The sequence below is a fragment of the Bos grunniens genome, chromosome 21, assembly GCF_055505025.1.
Source record: "Bos grunniens cultivar Pamir isolate PY7600 chromosome 21, Bosgru_T2T1.0, whole genome shotgun sequence".
NCBI lineage: Eukaryota > Metazoa > Chordata > Mammalia > Artiodactyla > Bovidae > Bos > Bos grunniens.
Genome location: NC_141185.1, coordinates 426,081 through 452,495, shown reverse-complemented (window position 1 = coordinate 452,495; position 26,415 = coordinate 426,081). Strand labels below are relative to the sequence as shown.

At 50.5% G+C, this 26,415-nt stretch overlaps 1 protein-coding gene and 1 long non-coding RNA gene across 3 annotated transcripts; both read left to right on the top strand.

The window, feature by feature from the left end:
- The first annotated feature begins 16,698 nt into the window (after positions 1–16,698).
- LOC147348817 (uncharacterized) lies at positions 16,699–24,414 on the top strand. 2 transcript variants are annotated; one of them, XR_015150214.1, is made up of 3 exons: positions 16,699–16,933; positions 22,191–22,325; positions 22,632–24,414. It is a non-coding gene; the product is annotated as an uncharacterized LOC147348817 (long non-coding RNA). The 2 variants fall into 2 exon arrangements; XR_015150213.1 differs by lacking the exon at positions 16,699–16,933 and having other exon boundaries at positions 21,489–22,325.
- On the top strand, positions 17,747–19,087 carry LOC147348818 (endogenous retrovirus group K member 10 Gag polyprotein-like; the record flags this gene model as incomplete). Its single annotated transcript, XM_086365014.1, has 1 exon — positions 17,747–19,087. A coding segment is annotated over one exon (1,209 nt), but the record flags the coding sequence as incomplete, so codon positions are not given.
- Positions 24,415–26,415: the final 2,001 nt, after the last annotated feature.

The window sequence follows — 26,415 nt, the reverse complement described above, 5'->3', positions numbered from 1 at the left end:
AAAATCCTCCCTACCCAGCTGTGTGTGTGGCCACCCTCGTGGGCTGCAGCTGTCTCTGAGGTGGGGACGCTGTGTTTCCAATGGGTTTTTGCTTTGAAGCCCGGGGTGAGCAGGGTGCAGGGTGAGTCTGACTAAAACCTCCATGGGTGATGAGGCAGCCCCGCTCTGGGCCTGGGGCCCACTGAGATCTGCCCATGGGTCCCACGGGCAGTCTGCATGGCTCTGGGGTTGGCACCCCCTCTCTGGGCCTGGAGCCCACTGAGATCTGCCCATGGGTGAAGAGGCAGCCCTTTCTGGGCCTGGGGCCCACTGAGATCTGCCCATGTGTCGTACGGGCAGTCTGCCCAGCTCAGGGGTTCTGGTTGTGTCCTTGCTGCCCTCTGGTTCCCTTGCAGAGTTTCCCTGTCCCAGGCCTGACCAGTGAGGGCTAGCACCCGTGGCCCTCAGCTCACATCTGCTGGAAGTTGCTGATGGTGGCTGGGTTTACACCTGGCACATGTGTCAGCCACCAGGAGCCGGGGGATGGCTGCCTTGATGCGAGACCATCTCCCGTCTATGGCTGTGGGGGGCCCTCCCCTTCCCAGCATCGGGTGCAGATGGCCCACCCCAGCCATGACGTGGTGTTTCCGTGGTTGGTAGGGAAGTCTCTGGTGACCAACCTTCCCTACCCTGTTCCCTGGCTCCACTCACGTCCTTCTAAGGACCCTGACGGAGCCTGCCAGGGGCCACCTGCTGCCCAAGGAGGCTGGACATCAAGGTGAGTCAGGGCCTGGCCTGCCGCCTTCCAGCCCCAGCTGGGCTTGACCTGAAAGCCAGCCTGCGAGGGGCAGATGGCCCTGGGCTCCGTGTTCAGTGTCTAGGTTAGCTGTTCATGCAGTTACTGTCCAGAGACCTTTCCCACGGAAGTGTTAGAAACAGGTTTATTCAGCCACTGTAACATCAGGGCAGAGCTGAGTGCACCCCTGCACAGAGGCGACAGCTGTGTCACGGGAGAAGTGGGAGCGGGGTGCCTGGGACTCTGGTTTAAGAGGGACCAGGAAGTGTGGCCATGTGTGAGCGACGAGGCTGCTATGACCACTGGCCACAAGGGAGCAGGGACTGGGTCAGGACTCTGTCCTCACTGAGGGCTCTGTGTCTCTAAAGTCTGGCAGCTGAGGGGCTTGGGGGGGTGCAGGCTGGTGAGGCTGACCCTCTAGCACTTCCGGCCAAAACTGTCACCAGTGACAAGTGAAAAGTGAAAGTGAAGTCGCTCAGTCGTGTCCGACTCTTAGTGCCCCCATGGACTGCAGCCTACCAGGCTCCTCCGTGCCGGGAGCCGGCACGGGAGTCCCCACCCATGACAAGGTCATGTGGGAGAGTTCTGGTGGGCCAGGCGAGCCAGAACTCAAGGGGGCCCCTCTGGGCCTGCCTGAGCATCTACCCCAAAACCAGAGTCTGTCTGTTTTACTGCTTCATGACTTTCACCAACTCCTCTGACAGTCACGGGGGGCTATCCCCAACTACCTTTTCTCTGAAGGAAATCAACTTAGAGCTCTACCTAATTAGCCTCCTGGGCATAATAGGAGTGTTTCAATCAAAACCTCTCAGATGGCTCTCTAACTTGCCTGACGGGTTTACCCGGACTCCTACAGCTACGCATACGATTGTTTACAGTCTCCCAACAGTGAGAGGCACGGAAAGCTTAAGATATTCGAATAGTATAGAGCCTCTCGGAGAGTTAGAAATTGTCAGAATGGAACTAGTAGAAGATTTCATTGTTGAGCCAATGCTTGCTGCCAAGTTTCCACACCCCCTGTATTGTATCCTTGGAAGTGTGTTAATTAATATCGTTGGTACATAGAAAAAATAAGTAGTGGCCTTGGTGCTAACAACTTTAGACCCTTAAGGTAATAAATTCTTTCCTTGTTGTAAACCCACTGCACCTCTGCCCTATAGGAATGCAACTTTATCTAACAGCTTCGGAGGATGGCGCCAAACTTTAAAATAATTACTCTCAGAGAAAATAAGTCTTATGGTTGATAAACCTTTATCAGAGTCATAAAATGTTAACAGGCCTTCTGGCCAGAAGATGATGTAAATCACCTAAACCATTTGTATACGATAAATTTGCAGAAAAGAAAGCCTGGTCTCGATAAGGATCAAAGACTGCTGACTTTGCATGATTTCACACCCCCTATTATCCTCTTTGCACAACTTAAGGTATATAACCTCCCTTTGAAAATAAAGCTACGGGCCTTGCTCAAAGCTTGGTCTCCCTGTGTCGTTCTTTCTTTCTTGCTTCCTTTTCTCTCCTTTTCTTCTCTATCTTTCCAGGCCAAAATAATTGGAGCGTGGGGGTCCTCTGGGACTACTTATTTGCCTGGGCTTCTAAGACCCACTTGAGAAGGCGCCCAAGGTGGGGCACCTTCTGCTATTCGAGAGGGCACCTGCGGCCTCTGTAGTCAGAGCAAGTTCGGTGTCACGAACTTTATTGATTTCCTGTGTAAACCAGTTATTATTGAGCCTCTAAAATCTCTCAGCCTTTGCTATTCTAATCGCCAATGCTGTCCTCCTGAGGGAATCCCTGGATCCAACTGGGGCTGGACCCCGGTACCTCCGTCCATTGGATTTTCCAGACAAGAGTACTGGAGTGGGTTGCCATTTCCTTCTCCAATGCATGAAAGTGAAAAGTGAAAGTGAGGTTGCTCAGTTGTGTCCGACTCTTAGCAACCCCCTGGACTGCAGCCTACTAGGCTCCTCCGTCCATGGGATTTTCTAGACAAGAGTACTGGAGTGGGGTGCCATTGCCTTCTCCAAAATTGGAGAGCATCACAATGAAAAACACTTCTTTTCTGAACTCACTGTTAAGGGACTCTAACGGCAAGCCACAGGCTGGAAAGATACACTTATAAATAGTATATTTGCTAAGAACTTTTTGCTATGAATGCACGTGGACACTCATAACTGAACAACAGAAGGTAAGCAACCCAGTGAAAAATGGGTGAAGTCTGAACTTGCCCCCAAAGATGGACAGCTGACACGTGAGCACTTGGAAAGACCTTCCACATCACAAGCCACCAGGGACTGCATGCTTAAAGGATCGTGAGGTACCACTGCACAGTTAGAATGGCTGGAACCCAGATCCCAACATACCAGGTCCTGGACGTGACATAGAACAAGAGGGCTGTTCACTCCTGGGCGGGGCTGCAAAAGGCTCAACCACCTGCAGACGTCTTAATACATCTGCATGGAGATGAAGCTGGACTTCATGTGGGATGGAGCCAGGGCTCTGAGGCAAAGACTCGGGTCCACACAGAGACCTCAAAGGGGCTCATGTCTGTACAGTGCACCGACGCTTCCCCCACAGTGCTGATATTTTCCTTACAGAATGTTTACTGTACGGAACACACTCCTCTGACAGAGTATCTATTGTATGGAAAACATTCCTGTAACAGTGAACACACACTTCTGACAGTGAACACACTCCTGTAATGGTGAACAACTCTGACGTGCACACATTCCTGTAAAAGTGAACAACAACAAAAAAAAGTGAACAGACTCCTGTGACATTGAACACACTCCTGCTACAGTGAGCACACGTCTCCAAAAATGAACATACTCCTGACAGGGAACACATTCTTCTGACAGGGAACACACTCTTCTGACAGGGAACACACTCTTCTGACAGTGAACACACTTCCCTGGGCGTGAGCACACTCCTCTGACAGTGAACACATGTTTGTACCCACTTTTCTCAGGACCCCAACCCAATCGTCTTTGTCATCATCAGCCCCAGCACAGCCGCCCTGCCCCTCAGGGTTTCTGACACCCTCAGGATGTGGGTTATCACACTGTGTCTCACACAGTAATAAACAGCCGTGTCGTCAGACCTCAGACTGCTCAGCTCCACGTAGGTGATGCTGGTGGACGTGTCTGCAGCCAACGTGACTCTGCCCTGGAACTTCTGTGCGTACTTTGCTCCACCATCTTTGCTGTCAATCTGTCCATCCGTTCAAGCTCTTGCTGAGGGGCCTGTCACACCCAGTGCATGTAGTCGGTGAAGGTGTATCCAGAAGCCTTGCAGGACACCTTCACTGAGGCCCCAGGCTTCCTCAGCTCAGCCCCCACTGCACCAGCTGCACCTGGGCGTGCACCCCTGTGGACAGGGGACAGAAGTGCATGAAGCCCCTTGACTGGACCCTGTCCCTTCTTCACCGCAGCACCGGGATGACCCTGACCTGGAGCCAAGGCCACCAGGAGGAGGACTCTCCAGCTCCAGTCCCTGGTGAGGGCTGTGCTCCCAGGACTGCTGTGCAGAGCCAGTGTTGCTGTGGGTGATGTTCTCAGGGCTCAGAATATCCATATTTAACCTAGGACACCTCAGGTCACCTGCATGTTCTAGAGGCTGAGAACTTTACACTCAATACACGGGCGATATTAGGAAGGAGCAGACTTATGACCCATGGCCATGCTCAGTGGGTGTGTGTCCGTGTCCTCATCCTTGTTTGAGGGCGTGTGTCCTGCCAGGTCCCTGACCCCTGTGCACAGAGCTCTTCCACTGAGGGGCCCGCCCCAGGGGACACAGTCCCCATCGTGAACCAGCCTTTAGTGCCACAGAGACATCCTCACCTCCAATCAGTGTGTTTCCCCAAAGTCAGCCACCACTGGGTATTCACAGACATACATCTGTCACATACACACACACACACCTGTTACACATACACACACAAACACACACACCTGTTACACACACACCTGTCACACCAACACACACCTGTCTCACATACACACGTCACACAAACACGTCACACACACATGGGCCACACACACCCTAAACAAGCACACAGCTGTCACACACACACCTGTCATGCACACACAGACACACCTGTCAAACACACTTACCTGTCTCACACACACACACACCTGTCTCACACACACACCTGTTACACACACACATATACCTGTAACACACACACACCAGCTACACACAAACACACACCTGTCACATACACACCTGTCACACAGACTTACAGACATCCACACTCACACTTTCACACCCACACAAACAGATACAAACCCAATCACACACATTCACACACTCAGATGCACACATACACACCATCACATTTACATACACACCATCACATGCACACACATATGCACCACACACTCACATGCACACTTACACACACTCACACACACACTCACAGGCATATACACATGTACTTCTCATGGCCTCACCAAGCTGTGTATCCCAACAGGCCCCAATGTTAAACATCACCAGTCTTTGTCCTGCTAGTTATTGTTTTCAGTGAAAAGAGAAGACTCCGTCTCTGAGACACCCGGCCCCTCCTCACATGCTCCTGGGCAGCAGCCCTGCACTGGGGTCCTGGGCACCCCCTGCCTGGGCTCACAGGGCAGTCCTAGCAGTGTTTCTGGTCTGGAATTAAGTGGCTGTGTTCTACCTTCAGAGTATTCTTCTAGAGACAGCATGTTCTTTTAAACATCTCTAGAAATAGCCTCAATAAATGCACACACTCTGTAGAGAGACCCCAAGGAAGGAGTTTGTGAGAACATCTGGACGTCGCCGCCCTGGGGCTGCAGGTGCACTGATGTAGTTGACACTCATAGTGAGTCCAGACGCTCTTGAGGACTTGGGGTCCCTTCGCCTCCTGGAGCCCCCCGTGGGCTAACATCATGTCACAGGATAGCTGCATGCAGAAGCACGGGGCTCGATGCCCACTCCACCTGCCGTTCACTCCTGGGCTCACCTGTTCTTGCAGCACCTGGACCCTGCAGGGGCCCCACAAGAAGGTCCAGACGAGCCCACTTGTCGAAAACCAGTGCAGTCGCCCCAGACAACTCACAGCACAAACACCTGAGGGTCTCCTAGTGCCCACACCTGTGAGAAAAGACACCTGAGACGCTGCAGGAGGATGAGGCAGAGCCCTTGTCAGCTGACTCAGGGGAGGCTGCCCTGAGGGAGTGCTCACCCAGGGAATGGGGCAGTGAGCATGCTCAGTCACCTTAGTCGTGTTTGACCCTTTGAGACACCATGGACTGTAGCCCACCAGACTCCTCTGTCCATGGGATTCTCCAGGCAGGAACACTGGAGTGGGTTGCCTCAACAGCACCCTGCAGAGAAGCTAGGTCAACTGTGTGCGTGTCCCCAGGCAGGACATCTCTTCAGCAGGATGGCCTCGGGGTGCATCCATCCTCAGACTCCATCCTACTTCTCACCGTCCCTCCTGACCCCCTGCCCGAGGACCTCAGGACCTGGCGTCAGTGGGGAGACAGACCCACTGCTGAGTGAGCCACGTCTTCTCCAGCAGGACCCAGTGACAAATCTGCTTCCCCCCTGTTCTGAGTCTCTGAAGGAACCTTCATAAATATTCCTGAGCACGTCAGATACCCAAGAGCAGGAGAGGGATACTGGCCATGTTGATCAGGCAGGAGACAGCGGGTCTGAGGCCAGCAGTGAAGTGGTCTGAGCCCGTCTCCAGCCATGGGTACCAGAGCCTCAGTGCCCTGCCTCCTGGATGTTGTCTGGCTGTGGTCTCTGCACACTAGCTCCCCTCCTCATAGAGGCTGCATATCATAGCTATGCCAGGTCCCTGGGGTCATATGTGGGTAGGGGCTACCTGCATTGTTGAGGTTGAACACCCATGACTCAGGGGAGCTGGGTCTGGGCTGTGAGCATCGCCAAGGTCTCCAGTATTGGCTCATCTGCATTCTACTCCCTCCTGGGCTGCGGTGCCCTGGTCCAGTCCCTTCTCTTAGCCGTGAGATATGACCCCTCTGTAGGTCTGCAGTAGACAAGAATTTCTGTTCACCTCCTAGGAGAAGCTGGGGGAAGAGCTCTTCCATGGAGGGTGTGCCTGATGAACCTTCTGGGTAGGTGTTAACATTTCTCAGCGTTGGCCTTCCCCTCGTCCGTCGGGTGTCCTAAGGTGATAAATATGAACACTCACCTTGAAGACCTGGATGTTTCTGGACTTATATCCCACAAACCATGGAGTGTGGCCCCAGGATCTCTCATCCTCACAGTGGTTATTGCTGGTCCTGCAGAAATTGGTAGTAATTACCCTGAAGGTGCTCCTCCTGAAGCTTCACATCCATGGGCAGGTCTCACCTGGACTGGGGATTGCCCAGCTCTCTGGTTTTGTGCTGGGGGATTGCCCTGCAATGTTAGGACTTTGTTAGAACCAGGGAAACTTCTGGTGTTGAGAATTTCCTTGCTCTAATGATGGAGATGACAGTTTCCACACACACTACCTCTTGATGCAGGAACCAGCAGGTACCAGCTGAGGTTGTCCTTGACCTGGGAGGGGAAGAAGGAATCGAATGTCGCTAAGAGTCAGAGGAGCCTGGACAGACTTGACCAACATAGAGAGACAGCCTCTTGATGAAGTTAGAGAGGAGAGTGAAAAAACTGGCCCCAAACTCAACATTCCAAAATCTAAGATCATGGCATCCAGTCCCGTCACTTCCTGGCAAATTGACGGGGATAAAATAGAAACAGTGGCAGACTTGTTTTCTTGGATCCAAAATCGCTGTAGGTCGTGACTGCAGCCATGAAATTAAATGAGGCTTGCACCTCGGAAGAGAAGCTATGACCAACCTGTACAGCATATTAAAAAGCAGAGATGTCACCTTGCCAACAAGTTCTGTATATTCAAAGCTATGGTTTTTCCATAGTATTCACGTACAGATGTGAGACCATAAAGAAGGCTGAGCAGTGAAGAATTGATGCTTTTGAACAGTGGTGCTGGAGAAGACTTAATAGTCCCTTGGACAGCAAGAAGATCAAACCAGTCAATCCTAAAGGAAATCAGTCCTGAATATTCATTGGAAGGACTGATGCTGAAGCTGAAGCTCCAATAATTGGCCACCTAATGTGCAGAGCTGACTCATTGCAAAAGTCCTTGATGCTGGGAAAGATTGAGGGCAGGAGGAGAAGGGGATGACAGAGGATGAGATGGCTGGATGGCATCAGCGACTCAATGGACATGAGTTTGAGCAATCTTTGGGAGATAGTGCAAGACAGGGAAGAATGGCGTGCTGCAGTCCATGGGGTCTGAAAGAACTGGATACACTGAATGACTGAACGACAGTGAAAAAACGACAGTGAGCAACAACCACCTTGATAACAGGCAAACCCTTCTTCCCCTCAGTTGATTGTCGATGTCACAAATTCACATCTTTGTGCATTACATATTTCAACACACAATGTAAGAGTTCTTTTAAATGTATTAGTCTCTCTTTTTCCTGCTTTTTGAGATCTAATTGATATATGATCTTGTATTAGTTTAGGAACAATTACTCTTTTAAATTATATGATAAAGAGCACATGGAATTATAAGTCAAAGTTTCAGTAATATTAGTTTTTAGACTAATTAAAACTTACTAGTCCTAAATCATGTATTAAATAGAAAACAGTATGTGGAGTTACACTCTTCCCTGTAGCCCAAACAGTAAAGAATCTGCCTGCAATGCAGGAGACCAGGGTTTGATCCCTGGGTCAGGAAGATCCTCCGGAGAGGGCATGGCAATCCACTCCAGTATTCTTGCCTGGAGAATCCCACGGGCAGAGGAGCCCGGTGGGCTACAGTCTGTGGGATCGCAAAGAGTCAGACGTGACTGAGCACCAACACTACTACTGCTGTGTGGAGTTACAAACTTCGGTTATAAAAATACAGATTTTCGCAATTGCCCACGTATTTACCTTTTCCAGGACCTTTATTTCCTCGCACAGCTTCTAGTTACTGTGTGGTGTTCTTTCACTGCACTCTGCAGGACTCCCTTGGACATTTTTGCAGACAGGTCAAATGGACATCAACTCACTCAGTTTTTATCGGAGAATGTCTTAACTTGTCACTCACTATTGAAGGACGTTTTGCTAGATACAGAATTCTTGGTTGCCTGGCTTTTTCTTTGAGCGCTTCACATATATTGGCTGATTGCCTTCTGGCTTCCAATGTTTTTGATGAGAAATATGTTTACAACCTTAGGAGAAGCCCTCATATGTGATAAGTTGCTTCTGTCTTACTGCTTCCAAGATTCTCTGTTTACCTTTGGTTTTTGAAATTTGATTATAATGTGTCTTGGTATGAGTCTCTGAGGTCATTTAACTTGGAGCTCATTGAGCTGCCTGGATATTTATATTGGTGTCTTCCATCAAGTTTCAGAAGTTTTCAGTCCTTTTGTTCAAATACGCTCTCTGTCTTCTTCCGGGACTACCATGGTGTGTGTGGTCCGCTTAGTGTCTCCTGCAGGGCTCTTAGTCTCTGCTTTTCTTCAATCTTGTTCTTTCTGTTCCTCATATAGAAAATGGTAATTCCATTATCCTATCATCTAGCTCAACGATTCTTTTTTCTCAAAGAATCATTGCTCAGATCTGTCTTGAACCTTTTGTTTCAGTTATTCTCCACATTTCTTCTTCAGAGTTTCTTTTTGGTTTCTTTTTAGCTTTTCTAGCTCCTTGTTGACATTTTCATTTTGCTTAGACATCATTTTCTTGACTTTCTCCACGTATTCATTTCATTCTTTGAGCATCTTTAAGATGGCCATTTTAAAGACTTTATCTAATAGATTTGCCATCAAATCTTTTTCAGAAACATTTTCTGTTGATTAATTTTTTCCCTTTGAGTTGCCATACATTCCTGTTTTTTGGTATGCCTTGTAATCTTTTGGTTGAAAGGTTGACAATTGAAAACAATAATGTGGTGACTCTGGAAATCAGATCCCTTTATTACCACTCTGGGGTTTGAAATATTTTTGGTAGTGTTTCGGTTTATTGTTTGGGGTTTTTTTCTTTTTCGTTATGGTAGGCTGCCTCTGTGCCAATGACTACCCTGAGGTGTAAATTACCATCGTCTTGGGTGTTTTTTGAGCCTGTGGCATCCCAGGACATGCATGTCCACTTTCTAATTTTCCCTGAATACATTGTTGCCTTTGAATGTCTTAGTATTTGATGGTTCCCAAAGGTAAACAGGAAGAATAAAGGTAAGGGTTGGGGAAAAGAGGGCTCCAGCCCCTTAAGCCACCTCAGCCAGGGATGAGGGACTCACAACAGTTGGGGAAGGTGATGCAGCAGAGGCCGCCCTCCTCTTTATAAGCATCTCTGTGCTTCCCCAGTGGCTCAGCAGTAAAGAATCCGCCTGCAATGCAGGAGCCACAGGTTTGATCCCTGGGTTGGAAGAGCCCCTGGAGGAGGAAATGGCAACCCACTCCAGTATTCTTGCCTGGGAAATCCCATGCACAGAGATGCCCGATGGGCTACAGTGCATGGGGTGAGACAGAATTGGACAGGACTGGGCACACACACACACTGTGATCGGAAGGAGCAACTGCAGCATAGATCTCTGATATTTGGAAGACTGCATCCTTTTTGCCCAGTGCCTGACCCCTTTAAGCTATGTGAAAGTTATTCCAGGAGCCCATGTCCAGCTGTCTGCCATGTGGCTGCAGCTAGGGACTGGTTAGCTTCTACACTTGACCAAAATTCATCAGTGTTCCACCAAGTCTTCATCTGGAAGTTGAAGCCTTCAGTAGACCCCAGAGTTCCAAATGGTTACGTTAGACAGATTTCCTTTCCAACTGCCTGCCCTGTTGAAGTGTGGCACCTTCAGACCCTCTGCCTGTTTCAGAGGCAAGAGCCCTCCGCAGACCTTGTCATCGACTGCCTTCAGGGTGTTTTGCTGGTGACTTCCATGACTCTAGAGTGGACCTGCAGATCTTTTATCTCCTAGCTTCTCCCACAGTTGTGCAGAGTCTAGTTCTTCACACTCTCTATCCGTGGTGCTCATGGTGGTCCAGGACTCCTAAAAGAGCCCTGTCTGGCCCAACTGTACATCGTATGTCTTTCCTGGAGTGAAACACGGGTTCACGCAAAATATGCTACGTTTGAAGTCAATGGTAAGCTTTCTTCCAAACTGACTTTTCCAATTTGACTTCCCAGAAGCAATGCTTGAAAGATTCCATGGATCTACATCCTAAAACTTGGTGTGGTCAGACTTCTTAATTTCTGCCAATATCAATTTACTAAGTAATTTACTTTGCTCTTGATTTAACCCTTGAGTCGTGTAGGGGTATTTTTTTTTATCCCCTTGTCTGAGACGTCTTCCTCATTTGCAGTGCTTTCAGAGAACTTGGCACCAAGGCCTTGGTATTTGGCATTTTATCTGTGCCCAGGAGACATTGAACTTTACAGGCCAGCTCTGTGTTTGGTGAGAGTGGGGCAGCTAGGCTGTGCTGCCAGACCTTGCTCTCAGGTCTTGAGCCCAGTCCAGCTGTGTCCCGGCCACTTCTCTATAGAGACTGCACTTGGGAGCCACCGGGACCCCCACAGCCTCTGACCAGACCATCGGGAGCAGGGGCGGGGTGGGGCTCTGCCTTGTCACCCTCCCTCTTAGGCTGCTGCCTCACCCTGCAGGCTCCCCTCCGCCCCTGCCCCTGCTCCCCGTGACCTCCAGGCTGCCCTTTGTGTTGACTCTGCTGTGAATTAAGGGCCCCAGCCCAGCTCCTCCACCTCTGACTTCATCTTCAGCCCCAAAGTCCTGGCTCCTGGCTCCAGCCTCCCACCCAGCACCCCTTCCTGGACCTCTGATGGGCAGGTCACACCCACATCGCTGAAAGGAGAATTTTTGACCCTGGCTCTCAGCAAATGGCACCGCATTCATGCTGTGAGGCAGGAGGCCCAATGGGGCAGTCCTCTCTCTGCAGACCCTGGGCTCAGCCTCTGGGCTCACGCCTGATCTGAGGGCTTCTCTTCCCTCCGCAGCCCCACCTCCTCCTACATTCCCATCAGGACCTCTGCACAGATCCTGAGGGCGCCTGAACTTCCACCCTTCCTCTTGCACAGCCTGCTTTCCAGTGAAAGGTTGGAAAACCCCAGCCACCCAGATGCCTCCAGGGGCTTCCCGTCACCCCAGAACAAAGTCTAAAGCTCGAAAGTGCTGGTGTTGCCCCGTGTGGTCAGGCTGCTCTGACCCATCCTCTGCAGGCTCCTATCTGTTCACCTGGCCCCCTGGCCTTCCACTGCCCCTTGACCTTGCAAAGATGTTTGTCCCTCGGACGTTTACTCCTTCTGCTCCTTGTGCCTGGATGTGCCACCCAGACCTGCACAAAGCCTGCCTCCGCCAAGACCTTGCCAGGCACTGGGGTGCCCATCCTTGCCTGGCTGCCATGCCCTTCGTAGGCGCTGGCTGATTTCTAACTGTGTCATTTCTACCCTTCAGACAGGGTGCCGCATGTGGTCACTCTGCGTGTGTTTTCATCTTAACACCTGTGTGGCATGCAGTGGGTCTACATGAATAGCTGCCATTCACATGTGTGGGCTATTGTTGAAAGCCAATTTTCTGTGGTTATTTGTGGATTTTGACAATTTCATGTGTTTTACCGGTTATTTGTTGTTTACAACCCACTGGAGATGATCTCTCTACCTCCCACTGAAAACTTTTACTTGAAGTTTGTCCCATTTGTTTTGTTTATTTCAATGTTTATTTAGTTGGACTGTGTGATGGTTAATTTTAAGGATTAACTTGACTAGGTCGCAGGGCCCACATATTTGATCAAACACTAACGGAAAGGGTGAAGGTGTTTGAAAAATGTGCTTAACATTTAAATCAGTAGATGTTGAATGAAACAGATGGTTGCACGTGGGTGGGCCTCCTCTACTCAGTCGGTTCCCCAAGGGAGCAGGAATTATACCCTTGGACTCAAACTGTAGCACCACCTCTTCCCGTGGTCTCTGGGCTGCCAGTTGCTTAACGTCTCTCTCCCTTATATCTTTATATCAACGTACACATGTACATTCACCTGTTTATCTCAGATATTTATTCTCTGAGGAACCCTGACTGATACAGGCTTTTCCAGGTTACATACTTCAGCCAGTCTGTCTCTCATAGCATTTAACTTGCTTACTGTGAGTTTCTCTTTATAGATTGACATTCTCTCTCTCTGTAGGCAGATTTATCAGTGCTATTTTTAAAGCTCCTGGCCGTGGTGTCATTCTGAGAAAACGCCTGTGTGCCCCAGCGGAACATAAATAGTCTCCCATCGTTTCCTTTGGTCTGAGTTTTGATTTGCATGGATGCTGCTGGTCCTGACCTTGCTTTTGTGCTGATGGTGAGACCAGGGGTCCCGACTCCTTGCTCTTCCATCTCCAGGCTCTCTTTTGAGGCCTTGTCCCACCACAAGTCATCCAGAATAGACTCAGCAACATGGGCCTGGCCGTGGGCCCTGGCTGGAGTGTGCAGGCACGCTCATGCCCAGGTCTGGGGAGGCCTCGGTCCATAAGCCTTGGGGAGCAGGACTGGCTGAGACTGTTCCCCCCAAACACCAAGGGATGGGCAGGCAGTTGAACCCCGTGCAGGTGGCTGGGAAGTGACTCCCACAGCCTGGGGCCAGGCTTGTCAGGCCTTGATTTAGGTGAGGGAGGGCGGATGGGTACTGTTTCTGCCTGGGCTGGAAACAGACGTTCGTGGCCCTGGAGGAGTGTGTGCAGGCAGGCGGGCTGCAGAGTGAGGGGGTAATGGCCCCACGCTCGTGGCAGAGTGGAGCCTGGGGCTGCGGTAGTGCCAGGAAGGGAGATGGCTGGCCACGCGGAGGCCCTGGGGCACCTGCCTCCTGCAGATAGGCCTCTGGGCAGATGAAAGGGGAAGTCTGCTGGCAGGTGGCTCGTGTGCTTTCCTGTGGTCAGGGGAGCTCCGTGCTAGGAGGGGTTCGGGGAGCTTGTGGGTGACAGCCCACTTCACGCTGTGCTTGGAGGCATTCTGTGAAAGTGTTTATTGGACAGAAAAGAGCTCAAGTCCAGACCCCTTGGTTCAGACCGGCGCCCCAGGCTCAGGGGGTCACATCTGTGGGCCTTGGGGCCATCAGCCCTCCCGGCCTCCCAGGGCCTGCAGTTGGGGATCCAGGGCTTGAGCCCCCGGGAGGTGGGGCCAGGAGCGTGGGCCTGGGGACCATGGGGGTTGGCGTGAGGCCACACAGGGCTCCTGGGTAGAGGCCACTTGGGGCCCACGGGCGAGTCTTCCTTGGAGGCTCTGAGGCCCTCAGCCCTCTGGCCAAACGTTGCTTCCTCCCTTCACACAGGCCTCAGGGGCTGCGGGCGCTGGAACTGCCAGTCCTGCTGTCCAGGCTGGGGCGGGCAGCCCCTAGGGCCCCCAGAGGTGGGGACACCTGTGGAAAGTGGGCCACAGGCGTGGATGGCTGAGAACAGGGTGCGTGGCCAGTGTGGGGCTCCAGACGTGAAAATTTAGATTTCATTTTCTTGTTTTATTTTTATTAATTTTGCTGCCTCGGGTCTTTGCTGAAGCCCACGGACTTTCTGTTTGTGCTGTGGGATCAGTTGCTGCATGGCATATGAATTCCCCGACCAGGGGTTGAGCCCATGTCCCCTTTGAAGCAAGGCTGATTCTTGACTGCAGGGCCACCAGGGAAGCCCTGATTCCATTTTTGATGTAACAGGAACCCATGATGGGGTTTGAGCAGGGGTTGCCAGACGAATGTAGGGTTGGAAATACCCTGCCGGCTGTGGGCTCGGGAGCAGCCTCACTCCAGCTCTGGAGACAACTTCGAGGTATCCTTTGGGGCCCACTTGGCAGGTGGTCACTCACTGAGATGGGAAGAGTGGGCGAGGGGGCGGTCTAGGAGGGCCGTCACTATGGGGACACTCTGGTCAGTCAGGGACCTTGTGGCCTGTTCTGTGCTGGGCGCCCTTGGTGTCTGTCTCTCCATGCGTACTTGCTGGCATCTGCTGCACACGGTCTCTGCTCACACGGAACATCGGGAGTCCCTGTGCTCTTGGGGTTAGCTTTCTGGGATAAAGAGACAACCTGCTGGTGTGACGAGTGTGTGACCCGTAGAATGTGCAGGAAGGGCGGGAGCTGAGAGCTCAGCAGGGAAGGGAGCAGGCAGGGGCGGCAGGACAGGAGGCCGGGGCAGGGAGGGGGTACTGCAAGCAACCCCAGGACCTGCAGACGAAATTCCGATAAAACGTGAGGCCCTTTCTGGCTGTGGACCAGCTGAGGCCTCATCTGAGATCTTGAGACAGGGCTGCTTGCCTGCTGGAAGGAGAGGGCTGCAGAGGGCACGGGGCAGTGGGTGGGTGGTTGACCGGAGGAAGCCCTCGAGGACCCACAGGCATGGCGACTGCCCCCGTGAGGGCAGCAGGTCTGCCATGGCGGCAAGTTCAGCTTCCTGGTGGAGGTTACAGGCAGAGGGCAAGGTCTGCAACTCCCCTTGGATGGGCTGCCACGAGGAAGGGAATCAGTTCCCAGGGTTTGCACCTGAGCCCTGGGAGGATGGGGGGGCCTTGGCAGGAGGACACCAGCCTCTCCTGGAGCAATAATGGCCTCGGGTGGGAAGGGCTGATCTGGAGAGACAGTTGGTGTCTTTGTTTTTGTGGCTGCAGCAAATTACTACAAACATTTGTTCCCTACACAGTGAGGCTACAAGTCTCAAACAGTCTCACTGGGTCTTGGCAAGCATGGTAAGGGCTGCCTGTCCTCCGGAGACTCCAGGGAGGTTCTGCATTGGTGCTTCCACCTGCCAGAGCTGCAACCTGGCTCATGGCCCCTCCTGCATCCTCAGAGTCGGCAGACTTGTGTCCTGCATCCGCCTCTCAGGCCTTCTGCTCTGCCAGGCCCCCAGCTGCTCCTGTGAGGGCCTGGTGATGGCTCCAGGCCAAGGTGCCAGGCCCTTCTCCCATCTCAGGAGCCAAGCTCAGCCCCTACTCGGAGGCTGCGGGATCAGGACTGGTGTCCGTAGGGCGGGTCCGCCTGCTGTCTAGAACTGTGGTGCTGGGTGTATTGGGAGTGAGATGCGTTGCTGACCTCCAGGCCTGACACATGCAGTAAGGTCCATGTCTGGGATGAGAGGCGAGCAGGAGCTATGGACAGGTGCTGCTGGCCATACGCCAGGTGGGGGGGCGGATGGGGGCCAAGGGGGAAGCCCAGGACCAGGGGGAACTAACCAGTGAGCAGGGAGAACCAGACCCAACCAGAGAGCAGGGGAACCAACCAGTGAGCAGGGAGAACCAGACCCAACCAGAGAGCAGGGGAACCAACCAGCGAGCAGGGGAATGAATGGTGTGGAGTCTGGAGCCAACAAGAGGAGTGAGACACCATGTCCAAAACTGGGACTGGCCAGAGACGGGATGCCCTCCTCCTGGTCTGAGAGGGAAGGCCAGACGAGACTCGCCCGAGGCCAGCACTGAGGAAGGGTGTCTGCCACACTGGCCTCCCTGCCTGGGGGCTGCCTGGGCCCAGGGTCACACCCGCCTGCCTCGGGAACTCTGGACAGCGGCAGGAGGGCCAGGAGTGACCAGGAGCTGACCAGTGCCAGCGTTTTCTCCAAGCCCCTTCAGGCAGCACTTTCCTCCACACCCTGCCCTCCGTGAGGGGCGTGAGGTGCAGGGAGCTGCCCGTGAGAACAGGGTCCTTTGTCTGAAGGACACAGCTCTGGGAGCTGCCTCAGTCCTTGAGGGTTTGCTTGCAAACATAGCTCTCTGTCCCGCCACCCCAGAGATTAGGCGCTTATTTACTGCAGACACCTGGAGTTCTGTGCAAACTTCTCACGCACAGAGAAATGTTATCTGGTGTAAGAAATAATAACAGGGTGCCATTCCCATGCTCTCAAGATTTCTTGTGACTGTTTGTAAGATGTATAGGTCAAACAAAGAAAATGTTAACTGTCTTGTCTTTCTCACGTTCTTCTGTATAAATATGAGATGCTGAATAAAGTTGGTGTCAGACTGCGTCCCTTCGTGGAGACGTGTCTGAACCTCTCGACCCCATCTTTGTTGTAGTCTCTTGCTTTAGTTTCTTTCTTAGCCCCGCCGTGCACGTTCTCGGGACCTGATCGACTTTGCCAGCTGGCTCCGGCAGGTGGCGCCCGAAGCAGGGACTCGGGAATCGGAGCGCGATGACGGCCGCTGCCCGCCAAGATTGAGGTAAGAAAAGAGGAATTCCTAATTAATTAAAGTAAAGGGGCAGGGAGTGTTACTGTCGAGAGTAATAAATCATGGGACAAGGCAATAGCCGCCAGTTATTTGTACATATGTTGAAAACTATGTTAAAAGGTAGGGGAATTCATGTAAATAAGTTACAGCTAGAGAAGTTTTTACTTTTTATAGAAGAGGTTTGTCCCTGGTTTCCAGAGGAAGGAACAGTTAGTCTGGAAACTTGGAAAAAAGTAGGAAAACAATTGCAGACATATTATTCCTTACATGGTCCCAATCGTGTTCCTGTGGATGCTTTTTCTTTGTGGACTCTCATAAGAGACTGTCTGGATCCTGAACATGAAGGACATAAAATTCAAACGGCTCTCAGGGATTCCACAGAACCCGAAGTTGCAGAGCCTTCTGCCCCTCTGCCTGAGCCGCTTTATGCCGTGCCTGAGGGAACAGCTTGTAAGGCTGGAGGGAGTGACGATGTGTTAAGCTCTGATGATCAGGAAGAGTTAAATGAACAAGCGGCTCAGTACCATAGAGAGGATATGCCTTGGGAGATGATGGTTAGCATGCAATCCCCCTCGGGAAAAGGGGAATTAAAGCATTCAGGGCTTTCCGAAAAACAGCTGGAGAATTTAATTCAGAAGATTGTTATAGCAGTAAAAAAGGATGCACAGGGAGACTCCCACTCCAGCCAGCCTGAGCCTCCAGCATATCCTCCCTCGGTTCTTGCTGGACTCGATCCACCTCCGCCTTTCGTAGAACCGCGAGAGCTTATATCTATCCCTGATTCTTTGCCTGGTGAAAACATAAAAAATTAGAAATGAGATATTATTATCTCCTCTTCAACAAGCGATTAAGCGAGCTAATGAAGAAGGAGAACATATTCCCAGGTTTTCAGGAATCTATCCAGTATTTGAAAATGCTCAACAGCAGAGTTATTATGAACCGCTGCCCTTTAAGCAACTTAAAGAGTTAAAAATGGCTTGTGCACAATACGGCCCGACTGCGCCGTTTACGCAGGCTATTATAGAGGCTTTAGGAAATCAAAACCTGCCACCTAATGATTGGAAACAGGTTGCTCGAGCTTGTCTATCTGGAGGAGATTATTTACTATGGAAATCTGAGTTTGCTGAGCAGTGTGGGATCACAGCCGATATTAATCGGCGACAGGGACTGAATACCACTTATGAAATGATGGTGGGAGAGGGAGATTATCGAGACACTAATAGTCAACTTAATTATTTGCCTGGAGCCTACCCTCAGATTAGTGCTTCGGCTTTACGAGCTTGGAAAAAACTTCCAAATTCTGATAAAAAGACTGAAGATTTATCTAAAATTCTCCAGGGGCCAGATGAGCCATATCAGGATTTTGTTGCCCGCCTGCTGGAGGCAGTTGGTGAAGTGATAGGGGATGAGCAGGCGGGGATGGTGTTGGCTAAACAGCTTGCTTATGAGAATGCCAATTCGGCTTGTCAAGCTGCCCTGAGACCTTACAGGAAAAAGGGAGGCTTATCCGATTATGTACAGATTTGTGCCAATATCGGCCCTTCGTACGTTCAAGGCATAACTTTGGCCGCGGCATTACAGGGAAAGACAGTCAAAGAAGTACTGTATCAGCAACAAGAGCGGGATAAAACTAGTGGTCGGCCTCGAGTCCCTGGCTCGCCAGGGAGCTGCTTCTCTTGTGGCCAGATGGGCCATCAGGCCGCCCACTGCCCGCAGAAGCGGGCCCAGAGACCTGCTCAAGCCCCTAACATTTGTCCTAGGAGAAAGAAAGGCAAACACTGGGCAAAGGATTGCCCTTCTAAAACTGACTTACAGGGAAAGCCACTTCCTCCAGTCTGGGGAAACTGGGTGAGGGGCCAGCCCCAGGCCCTGAAACAATGTTATGGGGCGATGCAAAATCTGACCACATTGGAGACGCTTCAGGGCCAAAACGCAGAACTGTTGCCGAGTTGTTCAGAGCAACTGCAGGGAGTGCAGGATTGGACCTCAGTTCCTCCACCTACACAGTATTAACTCCAGAAATGGGCATGCAGGCTTTGCCAACTGGAATTTTTGGCCCTCTTCCGAAGAACACTGTGGGCCTCCTATTGGGGAGAAGCAGTACTACGATGAAAGGTTTATTAGTAGCCCCTGGAGTCATAGACTCTGATTATATGGGTGAAATAAAAATTATGGCCCATTCACCACAGGGCATAACAGTAATACAATCTGGTCAACGTGTTGCTCAATTAATTCTACTTCCTATAATTCCAGTTGGAAAAGCCATTAGGCAAGAACGAGGATCCTGAGGTTTCGGGTCTTCAGACGCTTATTGGATTCAGGCCATTAATAAGCAGCGCCCTGAGCTTCTACTGTATATTCAAGAAAAGCCTTTTAAAGGTATTTTGGATACTGGTGCAGATGTTTCCGTCATATCTCAAAAACATTGGCCTGATGAATGGCCTAAGCAGGTTGTAATTTCTACTTTGCAAGGCATTGGGCAATCACACAACCCAGAACAGAGTTCAACCTTTTTAAAATGGAGGGACGAAGAAGGACATGAAGGACATTTTCAACCTTATGTTTTGCCAGGACTACCGGTTAATCTATGGGGGAGAGATGTCATGATGAATATGGGGGTATATCTTTATAGTCCAGATAAAAAGATTAGGAATCAATTATTAGACCAAGGCCTTTTACCCCATCAGGGGTTGGGGATAAATTCACAAGGGCCTTTACAACCCCTGATCCCTGCAGTTAAGAATGATAGAAAGGTATAGGATGTTTTTAGGAGGGGTCATTGATCGTCCTGCAATCCATGCTGATCCGATAACATGGAAGTCTGACGATCCAGTATGGGTTGATCAGTGGCCCCTATCAGCAGAAAAGATCACGGCCGCCAATCAGCTTGTGCAGGAACAGCTTGCTCTCGGCCATATTACCCCCTCAAATTCACCTTGGAATTCACCTATTTTTTTAATTAAAAAGAAAACAGGTAAATGGAGGCTATTACAAGATTTACGAAAGGTTAATGAAACAATGGAATTGATGGGCCCCCTGCAGCCGGGGTTGCCTACCCCCATGGCCGTTCCGAAAAATACTCACAAGATTATTATTGACTTAAAAGGCTGCTGTTATACTATTCCCCTTGCCACTAATGACTCAAAGATTTGCTTTTAGTGTCCCTTCCACAAATCATAAGGAACCTATGAAAAGATATCAGTGGCAAGTTTTACCTCAGGGAATGGCTAATAGTCCTCCTCTCTGTCAGAAATTTGTTGCTCAAGCTTTAAAAACCACTAGGTCCTCGTACTCCCAAGTATATATTATTCATTATATGGATGATATTCTTTTGGCTTATCAAGATGAGGAGTTGCTATTGACAGCATTCGCTTATATGCAAACTGCATTACGGGATTATGGTTTGATTATCGCAGCAGAAAAGGTGCAGCGCTTCCCCCCCTATTCTTATTTGGGTTTTTTTTCTGGAAAAGGAATGGTTTCGAGCTCAGAAGATAGAGATTCGTAAAGATAACCTGGTTACTTTGAATGATTTTCAAAAACTGTTAGAAGATATTAATTGGATAAGACCTTACTTGAAGCTAACTACAGGGGAAATGAAGCCTCTTTTTGATATTCTGAAGGGTGATCCTGATCCAACTTCCCCCCGAACTCTGACTCTGGAGGGAAGGCAAGCCTTAGATAAAGTAGAACAGGCCCTGTCTAAACAACAAGCTACTCATTGCGACTATACTCAAGAATGGGGTTTATATATTCTTCCTACTAAACATGCTCCTACAGCAGTCTTATTCCAAGGACTGCCTTTAAGATGGCTTCACTTGCCTGCCTCTCCCTCTCGGGTACTAACCCCCTATTATGATTTGGTTGCTGCCCTAATAGCTCTTGGGTGGTCAGAATCCACTGTATATCTAGGAAGAGACCCACATTTTATATGTGTTCCATTTTCTAAAACTCAGCAGGACTGGCTGTTTCAGTTTAGCGACAATTGGGTTATTGCCTTAGCTGGTTTTAGTGGACGGCTTGATAATCATTATCCTTCAGATAAAATTTTTCAATTTGCTCACTATCACCAATTTCTCTTCCCAAAAATCGTTGTTTCTCAGCCCCTTGCTGACGCCCTAACTGTATTTACTGATGGCTCTAATGGAATAGCTAGTTTGATTATACAAGACAATACCACCACCTGGCGTACTAATTATAAGTCAGTTCAAGAAGTAGAACTATTTGCCGTTTTTCAGGCTGTATTACAAATTTCTGCTCCATTTAATTTATATTCTGACAGTCAATATATCATAAGAGCCTTAAACACTATTGAGACTGTTCCATTTATTGGTACCCTGAATTCTACTATCCAAACTCTTTTTCGTGATATACAACATTTAATTTGCTCCAGAGTTAATAAATGCTATTTCGGTCATATTCGTGCTCACTCTGGGCTTCCTGGACCTTTAGCACGAGGCAATGCTTTGGCTGACGAAGCTACACGTATGATGTTTCCTTCATTGGAACAAATGGCAAAAACTTCCCACAGCTTACACCATCAAAACAGCCATAGCTTAAGACTTCAATTTGGCATTACTCGAGAAGCTGCCAGACAGATTGTTAAGCAATGTCAAACATGTCCTCAGTTTTTTAGTGTCCCTCATTATGGAGTTAATCCCCGAGGATTGTTGCCAAATGATATATGGCAAATGGATGTTACTCATATTCCTGAATTTGGTAAACAAAATTTGTTCATGTTACTATTGACACTTTCTCTGGCTTTTTACATGCCTCTCTATGATCTGGAGAAGCTAGCAAACATTGTATAGCTCATTGCATTAAATGTTTTGCTGTTATGGGAACCCCTAAGACCATAAAAACAGACAATGGTCCAGGATACACTGGAAAAAATTTTCAACTATTTTGTACACAATTGTCTATCTCACATAAAACAGGTATCCCTTATAATCCTCAAGGTCAAGGAATTATTGAACGGGCACATCAAACTCTCAAACATCAATTGCAAAAACTAAAGAAGGGGGAATTGTATTCCAATACCCCCTCCAACTCTCTAAACCATGCTTTATTTGTTCTAAATTTTTTACAATTGGATATAAGTGGCCGTTCAGCAGCACAGCGATTTTGGAACTTTGATGCACAAACAATAAGACCTAAAGTCTTTTGGAAAGACCCACTTGTGGGAAAATGGTATGGACCAGATCCTGTACTAATCTGGGGACGAGGGCATGTTTGTGTTTTCCCACAGGATGCCGAAGCACTGCGCTGGCTGCCGGAAAGGTTGGTACGCACGGCAGAGACGATCTCTAGTAAACCAGATGAGGAGATTGACGATTCAAGAGCATGATGAATTACCATCTCGGCAACAACTTCAGGCATTGATGTGAGAGGCACAGAATCGTGTTGCTGTACAGGGTGATCCGATATCGCCTTTAAGCTTCCTGATAACCTTATTAATTATCTAAAATCAGATTAATACTGCACATTCTGAAGAATATTCAAGTGCTTACTGGGCTTGTTTTCCCGACCCTCCCCTTCTCCAACCGGTGGGCTGGGAGGGTTGGTCCATTCCTGTATACACTAACGATACTGTGGCTTCGGGGGGTTTTTCAGATAAACATATTATTCCTAATCAAGTTAATTTCTCTTGTCATGGAGTGTTTGATCGTTTACCTATTTGTCTGTCTAGATATTTTAATTCAACAGGATGTCTTTTTGTTGGGGAGTCCGGATATGCTGATTATGACAATGGTTGGAGCCTATATAATCCTGGAGTAACGAAAGAGTCTGGAATTCCTCAACGTCGTGATGGAACTGGTCCTTTAGATATCCCTTTCTGCGACTTTGGAACAAGGGGAAGAGTCACTGCTGCACCATGGAAACTGTGTCGAGATGGAACTGCTACGGTGTATAACATATTTGGGACAAATGAGTCATTGTGGGACTGGTCTCCAGACTCGGCCCGAAACCCTGGAGCTCAGGACCATAGAAACTTTGCATCCCATATTTGGAACTTGGGCGGCTCTGAAGTGTTCCAAACAGAAATCTGGAAACTAGCTGCCGCCCTTGGATGTGAGGGTTCCTACCTTCAGGTGGGATCGAAAGTGAGACACGGTCATTTGTGGAATCTCACCATGAGGTACCCTCGTGCATGTGTGCCTCACCCTTATGCTTTGCTAGTAGGATCTGTAAAAATACAACCTGGTTACGGAATTATAATGTAACTTGTAACAATTGTACTTTGACTAACTGTGTTAGGGGAATTACTAATCAAACTAAGGTTCTAGTCTTAAGACAGCCTGCTTTTGTTATGGTTCCTGTAAAGATCAATGGATCTCGGTATGATGAAAGAGGACTTGAACTTTGGAGAGAAGTAGAGGGTGCTTTAATGCATTATCGTAGGGGAATAGGGTTAATAATTCTGGGATTTCTAGCTTTGGTAACCCTTATTGCTTCCTCAATTACTGAAGCCCTGACCCTGGCACAATCAGTGAAAACTGCAACTTTTGTTAATAATCTGGCACAAAATGTATCCATTACCCTGGGGACTCAAGAAGATATTGACAAAAAGCTAGAGGATAGATTGAATGCCCTTTATGATGTTGTAAAATTTTTAGGTGAAGAGGTTCAAAGTATAAAGTTGAGATTACGGGTACAATGTCATGCCGATTTTCGATGGATCTGTGTTACCCCCAAAAAATACAATGGTAGTATAACTGCTTGGGACAAGGTGAAGGCTCATTTAGAAGATATTTGGCATAATGAAAATACTTCCTTGGATTTGCTGCATCTGCATCAGGAAATAATAAACATTGAAAATGCGCCCAGACCTGATCTGGATGTTGCAAAAAGAGCTGAGTCTTTTGTTAAAGAACTTTTTCGACATGTACCTACTGTCAATAGTATTTGGTACTTGGGAGCAGCCATAGGACGACTATTCTTAATAATTTTAACTGTTTTACTTCTTGCACCTTGTTTAATTAAAAAACTGATTGATGATCTATGGATGATAAAGGCTTCCATCTATGGAAATGGTCTGCGGTTAAAGGAACATAAGCGTGTGCCTATATAAAAAGAAAGGGGGAGATGCGGGGAGCTGCCCGTGAGAACGGGGTCCTTTGTCCGAAGGACACAGCTCTGGGAGCTGCCTCAGTCCTTGAGGGTTTGCTTGCAAACATAGCTCTCTGTCCCACCACCCCAGAGATTAGGCGCTTATTTACTGCAGGCACCTGGAGTTCTGTGCAAACTTCTCACGCACAGAGAAATGTTATCTGGTGTAAGAAATAATAACAGGGTGCCATTCCCATGCTCTCAAGATTTCTTGTGACTGTTTGTAAGATGTATAGGTCAAACAAAGAAAATGTTAACTGTCTTGTCTTTCTCACGTTCTTCTGTATAAATATGAGATGCTGAATAAAGTTGGTGTCAGACTGCGTCCCTTCGTGGAGACGTGTCTGAACCTCTCGACCCCATCTTTGTTGTAGATTTCTCTTGCTTTAGTTTTGTTTCTCAGCCCCGCCGTGCACGTTCTCGGGACCTGATCGACTTTGCCGGCTGGCACCGGCAGTGAGGGGTGCCTCCTGCCGTCTCATGGGGGCTCTGTGTGCCCAGCCTCTCCCTCTCCCCCCACTTAGGGCCCTCTCCTGTGTGTGTGTGAGCGTGCGCACACCTGAGTGGTGCGTGGGCACATGTGCTTTCACGTCTCTGAGTGTGAGTCCACGTGTGTGCGTATGTGTGGATGCAGACCTCCGCATGCGTGCCCACAGGCATATGCCCCGCGTTTGTGTGTCGGCACGCGTGTGGGTGTGCTTGTGTGTGCAGGGTGTGGTACACCTGTAGGTGCACACATGCTTATGTGTGAGGGCTGCCTGTGTGTGCACCCGTGTGTGCAGGTGTGGACACATGCATCTGGTGTGCCCAGTCCCTTCAGCGCAGTCGGCTCGGCATCTTCCTCCCGAGGCAGCCCCCTGCTGTGTGCCTGATCCTGCCCGCCTCTCCTGTGTGGGTGGACCCGCTCGGGTGTTTGCCCTCGGCCTCCTGGGCGCTCTCACCTGGAAGATCTGAGGGCTGGGGCACAGAAATGGGAGGCAGGAGGAAGGACCAAAGCTCTTTATGCGGCAGATGGTGGGCGGGGAGAGGGGGGTGGATGCAGCCAAGACCACCAATTCTGGGGCTGCAGGGCCAGCCGGGGGCCCCCTGTCTGCACCATGATGCCCTCCTCTTGGTCTGGGGGCTGGGCTCTGTGGTGGACCGAGTGTGGGGCTGCAAGGCCTCTGTGTGCAGGGTGGGGTCCAGCGTGGGCTCCTCTGCCCTCTGGAGCAGCAGGCGAGGTGGAGGCCAGGTTCTGTCCGTGTGCAGCCGGCGTCTGCTGTCCAGGGCTACTTCACCTGCAGCAAGAGCCCCGGGGTCAGGAAGGGGCCAGGGCTCCGAGGCCCAGGGCCCCTGGTCAGCCGAGCTGGGGACCCCACCTCCCCGTGGCCCTGGGGAGCAGGTCCTACCGCTGTCCTATCCAGGGCTGAGTGGGTGGCTCCCTCAGAAACCCTGGCCAACCCTAGGGGCCCTGGCTCTGGACATAGGGCCCCACCTGCCCGGGCCACCTGCCTTGATGAAGGTGACAAAGCCGCCGTAGACCACAGTGACGAGGACGAGGGCCAGGAAGGTGAGCCAGAGGGGGCTGGCATCCTCCACATCTGTGCCGTCGTCGCTGCTCTCATCCTGGCTCCAGGGCGGCCAGGTGGCCAGACCTGTGGGGGAGCGGGCTCTGCTGAGGGCTGGCCCACGCCCACCCCAGCACACAGCAGGTTGCTGACCACAAGATCTGCCTGTGGGGCACGGCCACAGTCCCCCACACGGCACCACTGGCATTGGGGCCCCATGTGAACAACCTTCTCCCTGTGGGGCATGGACGGGGCACAGAGGGGTCACAGGGCCTGATGGGGCACAGAGCTGGATGGGGCACAAGCACGGTGGGGCAGATGGCCTGAAGCCGGCCTTCATGCCAGCATGAGTGCGGGCAGCAGGTGGGCAGCCCTGATGCCGATGTGGATCCTCAGGCCCCACCCTGCAGGCTGCAGCGACAGCCTCTCGTAGCAGCAGCTGCTGTGTGAGGGTGAAAGGTGAGACCGGGCCGGTGTCCCAGCAGGAGGAACGGCGTCACGAGGGCCCTGAGTCGGGACAGTAGACGGGAGCCTTGTGTACTGCAGCGGGGAGCTGGCTGAGGTGTCGCACAGGAGGCCAGGGCAGGCTGATGCTGGGAACTAGAGGCTTTAAGCCAGGGCCCAGTCTGTGCATCAGAAGTCAGTCTTGCTGGACCTGGGGTGGGGGCCGGGGCAGGATGGGCCGGCCAGCTCAGAACTCTCATGTGGAGCCACGCTCCAGTCCAGTGGGAGGGCCCGGGGCAGGGAGGAAGTGCTAAGTCCTGGGACCCATCACCTGGCCCGGACTTCCTAGTCCCTCTTTCCATGAGCATTCAT